Consider the following 8,438-nt stretch of genomic DNA (forward strand, 5'->3'; position numbering starts at 1 on the left):
TCCACGTCATCCCGTCAACAAACATGTCACGTGATCGTTTCTTTTTCAACGGGTTGATAATTATTTGTTCAGCAGTAATGCAAAGTTATGCACACATCGTTATTACACATCGGATGACTGTTCAGTTTAAAAAATATTTAATTCCATAATCTTGTTCCTAATAACACAAAAGCAATATCGGTTTCAGAGTCCGCAAGCGGAACCTTTGCGCAGTAGTTGCTTTCCTGTCGGACGATTCTAAACGAGTCACGTTCCGGGCGCCATTTCCCCTTGTGGTGCGCGTGCAGTACGGCGAAGGTGAGCAGACCAGAGACCCAACCCGGGAGATGGCTGCGCTGCGTCTGGTGAGGAAGTTCTCCGCGGCGGCCCCGGTGGCCCCGGCGGCCCCGGTGGCCCCGGTGGCGGGCAGCCGCTGGGAGCGGATGAAACGCAGCAAAGCAGGTGAGGAGCGGGGCGGCCATGGCGGGTCACCGTCCGGTGGTCCGGGTCCACAGGCGGCCGTGCTAGCTGAGGCGTCTGTTGTCGTGGTTACTAGAGGACACGTGGCTGTCCTCGTGGATGCCGGATTGTTTAATTCTACAATTCACTGTGAAACGTGTGGTGTCCGAACACAGCGGACCGGGAGAGCCGTAGACCCGAGAACCGTGTCAACATTACAGTAAACGGGAGCAAATACAGTGTATTACACTTTAGTTTAAACGAGAGAACTTGGGCTACAAGAATTAAGAAGCCATCAACACAACTCAAACACCAACTAAAATAATATTATCATTATGTTGTCAGTTTCCGGAACTAGCGACACGTAGCTCAGTGCTATCGGGAAAGTGAGGTGGAGACGTGAGGATGTGAGGGGACGTGAGGACATGAGGGGACGTGAGGATGTGAGGAGGGGACATGAGGGGATGTGAGGAGGGGACATGAGGACATGAGGGGATGTGAGGAGGGGACATGAGGACATGAGGGGATGTGAGGATGTGAGGAGGGGACATGAGGGGATGTGAGGATGTGAGGAGGGGACATGAGGGGATGTGAGGAGGGGATGTGAGGATGTGAGGAGGGGACATGAGGACATGAGGGGATGTGAGGAGGGGACGTGAGGATGTGAGGAGGGGACGTGAGGACATGAGGGGATGTGAGGAGGGGATGTGAGGAGACGTGAGGACATGAGGAGACGTGAGGATGTGAGGGGATGTGAGGATGTGAGGAGAGGACGTGAGGGGATGTGAGGAGAGGACATGAGGATGTGAGGTGAGGACGTGAGGAGAGGATGTGAGGAGGGGACATGAGGATGTGAGGAGAGGACATGAGGACGTGAGGAGAGGACGTGAGGAGAGGACGTGAGATGAGGATGTGAGGAGGGGACGTGAGGCCATGAGGGGATGTGAGGAGGGGATGTGAGGATGTGAGGACATGTGAGGATGTGAGGAGGGGATGTGAGGACATGAGGGGATGTGAGGATGTGAGGACATGTGAGGATGTGAGGAGGGGATGTGAGGACATGAGAGGATGTGAGGACATGTGAGGAGGGGACGTGAGGACATGAGGGGACGTGAGGACGTGAGGGGACGTGAGGACATGAGGGGACGTGAGGATGTGAGGGGATGTGAGGACATGAGGGGACGTGAGGACATGTGAGGATGTGAGGAGGGGATGTGAGGAGACGTGAGGATGTGAGGGGATGTGAGGACGTGAGGAGGGGACGTGAGGACATGTGAGGATGTGAGGAGGGGATGTGAGGAGACGTGAGGATGTGAGGGGACGTGAGGACATGAGTGGACGTGAGGATGTGAGGGGACGTGAGGACATGTGAGGATGTGAGGAGGGGACATGAGGAGACGTGAGGATGTGAGGAGAGGACGTGAGGGGATGTGAGGAGAGGACATGAGGATGTGAGGAGAGGACATGAGGACATGAGGATGTGAGGAGAGGACGTGAGGGGATGTGAGGAGAGGACATGAGGATGTGAGGAGAGGACATGAGGATGTGAGGAGAGGACATGAGGGGATGTGAGGAGAGGACGTGAGGTGAGGACATGAGGATGTGAGATGAGGACGTGAGGAGGGGACGTGAGGAGGGGACGTGAGGAGAGGACGTGAGGATGTGAGGAGAGGACGTGAGGAGAGGACGTGAGATGAGGATGTGAGGAGGGGACGTGAGGACATGAGGATGTGAGGTGAGGACGTGAGATGAGGATGTGAGGATGTGAGATGAGGACGTGAGGAGGGGACGTGAGGACATGAGGATGTGAGGTGAGGATGTGAGGAGAGGACGTGAGGATGTGAGGAGAGGACGTGAGGATGTGAGGAGAGGACATGAGGACGTGAGGAGGGGACGTGAGGAGAGGACGTGAGATGAGGATGTGAGGACGTGAGATGAGGATGTGAGGAGGGGACGTGAGGACCTGAGGATGTGAGGTGAGGACATGAGGAGAGGACGTGAGATGAGGATGTGAGGATGTGAGGAGAGGACATGAGGACGTGAGGAGGGGACGTGAGGAGGGGACGTGAGGAGAGGACGTGAGGAGAGGACGTGAGATGAGGATGTGAGGAGGGGACGTGAGGACGTGAGATGAGGATGTGAGGAGGGGACGTGAGGACATGAGGATGTGAGGTGAGGACATGAGGAGAGGACGTGAGATGAGGATGTGAGGAGGGGACGTGAGGATGTGAGGAGAGGACGTGAGGATGTGAGGAGAGGACATGAGGATGTGAGGAGAGGACAGGGAGACGTGAGGTGGGGATGTGCATGTCAGGTGTAGGGAAGTTACTTTTAGCATATCGGGTTCCACAGATGGCCACGCCTCTCTGTATCCTATTGGCTCCCAGTGCTGTCAATCTTGTCTTGGTTAGTACCAATCAATTCTATTGGCTCAGTACCAATCGATTCTATTGGTTCAGTACCAATCGATTCTATTGGCTCAGTACCAATCGATTCTATTGGCTCAGTATCAATCGATTCTATTGGCTCAGTACCAATCAATTCTATTGACTCAGTATCAATCGATTCTATTGGCTCAGTACCAATCGATTCTATTGGCTCAGTACCAATCGATTCTATTGGCTCAGTATCAATCGATTCTATTGGCTCAGTATCAATCGATTCTATTGGCTCAGTATCAATCGATTCTATTGGCTCAGTACCAATCGATTCTATTGGCTCAGTATCAATCGGTTCTATTGGCTCAGTATCAATCGATTCTATTGGCTCCAACGAGCTAGTCGTAGTCGTCCCATCCCCCGCTGAGATCCCAGTGAGCGCACCACTCTCCTACTGGGAGGACTCAACGACTATCATCCGCTTCAAGTCCTAGACATGCTGGAGACCGACCAGGGCAACGAGGCGTGTCCTCTCGACTCCTCTTCGGATGAAGAGGATCTGCTCTTCCCCGAGGACAGTGACTACTGTCCTTCCCGCAACAGGTATGTCTTCTCAATGTTCTATCTCTGTTTCGTGTTGTTGGGGTAGAATCGGACTTGTACTGCGTTCACACTCGCTTGACAAGTTGTGGTTATTTGCGCCATGACCTTCATCCGCGCCTGAGAGGGGGCGGGGCTTATCTCCATGGAAAGCATGAAGAACTACCCAGTAGTTCTGCCTCACACGTGTTGAGGACATCACACACACGTTGAACATCTAACGCCTCGTGTTTGGTTCATAACATGAATACAAATATTTATAAATGACATTATTGCTTTTATGTTTAAATATTACAATTTCATAACCAAACCACTGAATGCATTAATTTCTTTCACGATTGGGTTTACAGTTCTGATGATGAGGTTGAGTACCATGAGCCCCCCCGTGCATCGGCCCCAGGGACCACAACTCGGGATGCTCCTCCCCCCACGGCTCCAGAACTCCTTCAGCCTCATCCAGGCCCAGCAGCACCTCCTCTCCCCACGGACCCCCCAGAACTTCCACCCAACCGGTTGTTGGAACCTCCCCAGACCACTCCGCGGAAGAGACACCAGAAGACGGGTCAGAAGAGACGGCGCTCCTCTCTGGGAACTTCTTCCCCAGCCAAGCATGGAGCAGGTGGGAGGGCCTCTTCAGGGACTGCGGAGGAGGAGGACGGGTGGCATGGCAGGGAGGAGGAGGCCATCAAGCCGGCCCGACTCCGGTTCAAGCCTGCAAGGGCCCCGGGCCCCACATGTGACAGCAGCAAAGCCTGGTCTCCTATTGGCCTGTTCCAGCTGTTCTTCTCAGAGTCTGTTGTCAAAACGATTATCAAGAACACCAACGCCAACGCCGCCAGGAGGAAGCGAAGTGGGCTGAAGTACAAGTGGGACGTGCTGGATGTGAAGGACTTCTATATCTTTCTCTCCATCGTCGTCTTCACTGGCCTGGTGACGGTGCACAACAGGGCGGACTACTGGAGGAACATGTGGCCGTACAACTTCCCCTTCCCCGGGAACAGGATGTCACGGCAGCGCTTTGAGGCCATTTTGTGGTCCCTCCACCTCAGCGACCCGGAAGAAAAAACAACGAGAAGAAAAACACTCCCGCGTACGACCGGCTTTTCAAAATAAAGCCTCTCTACACAGATATCGTGTCCGCCTGCCAAACGAATTTCCAGCCGCGACAAAATCTGTCCATCGATGAGCGGATTGTCGCGAGCAAAGCCCAAATCAGCTTCAAGCAGTACAACAAGGACAAGCCCACCAAATGGGGCTACAAGCTGTTTGTGCTGGCCGATTCCTCCGTCGGCTACACCTGGAACTTTAGCATCTATACCGGCAGAAGTCAGTCCGCCAGAGTCCAGAGCCTCAGTTACTCGGCCGTGGTGGACCTCTTGCCTTTTGCGCTCCTCGGCAGCGGCTACTCGGTGTACACGAACAGCTCCTACACCAGCCCGCTGCTCTTCACCGATCTGTACCGGCGCAACATCGGCTGCTGTGGGACCATAAAAAGAACTCGTCTCGACTTCCCAAAGACCGCTGTGAACGACCTGCCCAAAAAGGCTGAGAGGGGGGACATGCGCTGGATCCAGAGTGGTGACCTCCTGTTTGTCAAGTGGATGGACTCAAGTGAGGTGGCCATGTGTTCCACCATCCATGGGGCCTACAGCGGACAGACGGTGCAGAGGAAGGTGAAGACGGCTGGGGTGTGGCAAAGCAAGAGCATCCCGGTCCCGGACTGCATCGTCGACTACAACCAGTGCATGGGCGGAGTGGATTTGTCAGACGCACTCATCGGGTATTACAGCGTCCGCCATAAGACCATGAAGTGGTACAAGACTTTCTTTAATCACTTCGTGGACATCGCTGTGGTCAACAGCTACCTTCTGCATAAGGAGCTGTTTAAGCTGAGGCAGGACGCGGCCCAGACCAAGCCCTTCACCCACAAGGCCTTCACGGAGCAGCTGGCCAAAGAGATGTTGCTGTTTGCCGGATGCCCACTAGACAAACTGATGCCCACCCCATCACACCCGTACAACATGTGCATGCCCACCTTCTACACCGGGGGTCTGAGGACCCGGAAGTCCTGCAAGAGGTGCAAGGACAATGGAATGCCAAAGGTCAAGACCTCGGCTTACTGCACCAAGTGTATGGTTCCTCTCTGCTACTCTGCCAAGAAGAACTGCTTCCTGCTGTGGCACACTGGGGAGTGACTTCCTGTCAGACGAAGCCCCCCCCCCCATCATTTGGACCAGGTGATACTCGAGTGCATCAATGGCTCAGTATCCACCTCCCCTTCTAGAGTTGTGTTAACAGGTTCTATTGTTACTGTCTTTTTACGAATAACTGTTTTCTCAAATTAAAGCTGTTCCATTTGGTTTCAACAGTCGGTTCCATTGTGTGGTTGTCTTGATTTGGAAAAGATATCTAATGTTTTGATTGTTTTGAACACCATAAGTAATGTACAAGTGAAACATCTGGTTTGGTACATGAGAAGTCAAATGGCCCGAATGCCATCTTCGTTAGTGTCAGGTTACCAGAACACTAATAATAGTTAGTGTCAGGTTACCAGAACATTAATAATAGTCAGGTTACCAGAACACTAATGGTAGTTAGTGTTGGGTTACCAAAACACTAAGTCAGGTTACCAGAACACTAATAATAGTTAGTGTCAGGTTACCAGAACACTAATAGTTAGTGTCAGGTTACCAGAACACTAATAATGGTAGTTAGTGTTGGGTTACCAAAACACTAAGTCAGGTTACCAGAACACTAATAGTTAGTGTCAGGTTACCAGAACACTAATAGTTAGTGTCAGGTTACCAGAACACTAATAATGGTAGTTAGTGTTGGGTTACCAAAACACTAAGTCAGGTTACCAGAACACTAACAATAGTTAGTGTCAGGTTACCAGAACACTAACAATAGTTAGTGTCAGGTTACCAGAACACTAATAATAGTTAATGTTGGGTTACCAGAACACTAACACTAGTTAGTGTTGGGTTACCAGAACACTGGTTAGTGACAGGTTACCAGAACACTAACAATAGTTAGTGTTGGGTTACCAGAACACTGGTGGGTTACCAGAACACTGGTTAGTGACAGGTTACCAGAACACTAACACTAGTTAGTGTTGGGTTACCAGAACACTGGTTAGTGACAGGTTACCAGAACACTGGTTAGTGACAGGTTACCAGAACACTAACACTAGTTAGTGTTGGGTTACCAGAACACTGGTTAGTGACGGGTTACCAGAGCACTAATACTAGTTAGTGTTGGGTTAACGGGTGTACGAGTCAGGTTCCAGGTTGTTTTCTAGAAGCCCAGATGAAGGTGACCCGTCACACAGAATGTAAACTAAGGTCACTGTGTGGGGGAAATAGTCCTTAAAGTATAATTCAGTTCTTCACTAGTTTATCACTTTGGAGTTCCTCAGAACCTAGAATTTATTAGTAGTCACTGCCCCGTGGTGACCCCGTGGTGACCTGTTCCCCGTGGTGACCTGTTCCCCGTGGTGACCCCGTGGTGACCTGTTCCCCGTGGTGACCCCGTGGTGACCTGTTCCCCGTGGTGACCCCGTGGTGACCTGTTCCCTGTGGTGACCTGTTCCCCGTGGTGACCCCGTGGTGACCTGTTCCCCGTGGTGACCCCGTGGTGACCCTGTTCCCCGTGGTGACCTGTTCCCCGTGGTGACCCCGTGGTGACCCCGTGACCTCCTTGTGTCCCCTGCAGTGGGCTGGTGCCGTGGCCTGGTGTCTGACTACTGGGAGGCGTGTCGGGACATGGCGGTGGGCTCGTGGGAGCGGCCGCTCAAGGCCTCGGTCTACGCCGCCCTGCTGGCCGGGAGCTGGGCGTGCTGCTCCACCCGGCCCGACCGCGCCTCCTTCGAGGCCGCCCTGCTGCAGCACTGCAACCGGCTGGGCCTGCTGTCGGCGTGGACGCGCAGCGGGGCGGCCGACGGCCACGTGCAGAGTCTGGTGAAGCTGGGCAACGAGGGCCGGCTCCGGCACGCCAGCGCGGGTCTGTTCTCGCTGGTCTACCGCTCCGACCACGCCCCCGACACCGCCCTGTACGAAGCCCGCTGCTCCGACCTGGCCGCGCCCTGGAGGCAGCTGCCCGCGCGGCTGCTGGACGTGGGCTTCGCCGGCCGCTGGTGGGTGCTGGACTCCAGGATGAAGAACTATGACGTGAACCAGGAGGAGTTCAAGCACCTGCCTCCACACATGCAGCTGGCGGCGCCGCCCGCCGCGCAGGAGGTGGAGCGGAGCGAGCGGCTGCACAGAGAGTCCTGGTTGGCCCTGCGAGGGCGGGGGGGGGACACACAGGAGGAGGGACAAAGACCAGCAGCCACGGAGGAGACGGAGGACTGAAGCCCAGGAATCCTGCGCTGTGATTTATTTACCTGCTTCTGTGTCCCAAAGAGGAAGATGATATAAATATAGATCCATACATGTGTCTGTTGTCTCCAGGTCTCCACCTGCTGTGTGCTCCTTGTTTCATCAACGTGTTTCAGCCAATAAGAGCCACATCTCACGGTCTGGTACCTTCTGAGTCTAACATTTAGTTTGAATAGCATCCGTCTTTGAATGACCGGCGTTCAACAGCTCACCAGCCACCGTGTGAGAAGCTGCTGTCTATTCTCTAATATACAAAGATATTTACCTTCAGGTCTCAACTGTTTTCTGGCATGTATTTGAGCTCCAGTCCGTTCCTGCTGTCCAGGAGCTCCTGAAGCAGCGTCCTGTTGCTGAGCCCAGAGGGCAGCAGCGGTCAAGATGCTGATGCTTTGAAGTAACAACTAATCATGAACTCAAATATTCAACGAATACATGGACCTCTATTCTCTCACGTGATTTGGTAAGTTCATGTGAAAATGCCTCGTCACGTATGTGGCAACAGAGAAGTTAACCTGTCCATCAAAACGAGTAACAAGGTTTATGAAGTATCAGACCACCAGACCAGACCACCATAATAGTTGGTAGTCGGCATGGACCACGATCCAGACCTCCATGATCCATCAGATGGAGGTAGAGAGGAGGA

The 8,438-nt window shown here is 53.3% G+C and overlaps 1 protein-coding gene across 3 annotated transcripts; it reads left to right on the forward strand.

Annotated features, from left to right (window-relative positions):
- Positions 1-94: 94 nt before the first annotated feature.
- On the forward strand, positions 95-7,847 carry timm29 (translocase of inner mitochondrial membrane 29). 3 transcript variants are annotated; one of them, XM_056406833.1, is made up of 3 exons: positions 350-441; positions 3,305-3,419; positions 7,131-7,847. In XM_056406833.1, exons 2-3 carry the CDS (start codon positions 3,365-3,367, stop codon positions 7,766-7,768), a joined length of 693 nt encoding a protein of 230 aa, XP_056262808.1. In that variant the 5' UTR covers positions 350-441; positions 3,305-3,364; the 3' UTR covers positions 7,769-7,847. The 3 variants fall into 3 exon arrangements, with proteins under 3 accessions (XP_056262806.1, XP_056262808.1, XP_056262809.1); XM_056406831.1 differs by lacking the exon at positions 3,305-3,419 and having other exon boundaries at positions 95-441; XM_056406834.1 differs by lacking the exons at positions 350-441; positions 7,131-7,847 and adding an exon at positions 3,767-5,787 and having other exon boundaries at positions 3,330-3,419.
- Positions 7,848-8,438: the final 591 nt, after the last annotated feature.

This window comes from Pseudoliparis swirei, chromosome 23 (assembly GCF_029220125.1).
Source record: "Pseudoliparis swirei isolate HS2019 ecotype Mariana Trench chromosome 23, NWPU_hadal_v1, whole genome shotgun sequence".
Classification (NCBI taxonomy): Eukaryota; Metazoa; Chordata; class Actinopteri; order Perciformes; family Liparidae; genus Pseudoliparis; species Pseudoliparis swirei.

What these genes read in the sequence shown, in the direction of transcription:
- timm29 (XM_056406831.1), top strand. Translation starts at nt 327, where the DNA reads ATGGCTGCGCTGCGTCTGGTGAGGAAGTTCTCCGCGGCGGCCCCGGTG. An exon ending in GATGAAACGCAGCAAAGCAG is followed by an intron (nt 442 to 7,130) that starts GTGAGGAGCGGG and finishes TGTCCCCTGCAG; the next exon opens with TGGGCTGGTGCCGTGGCCTG.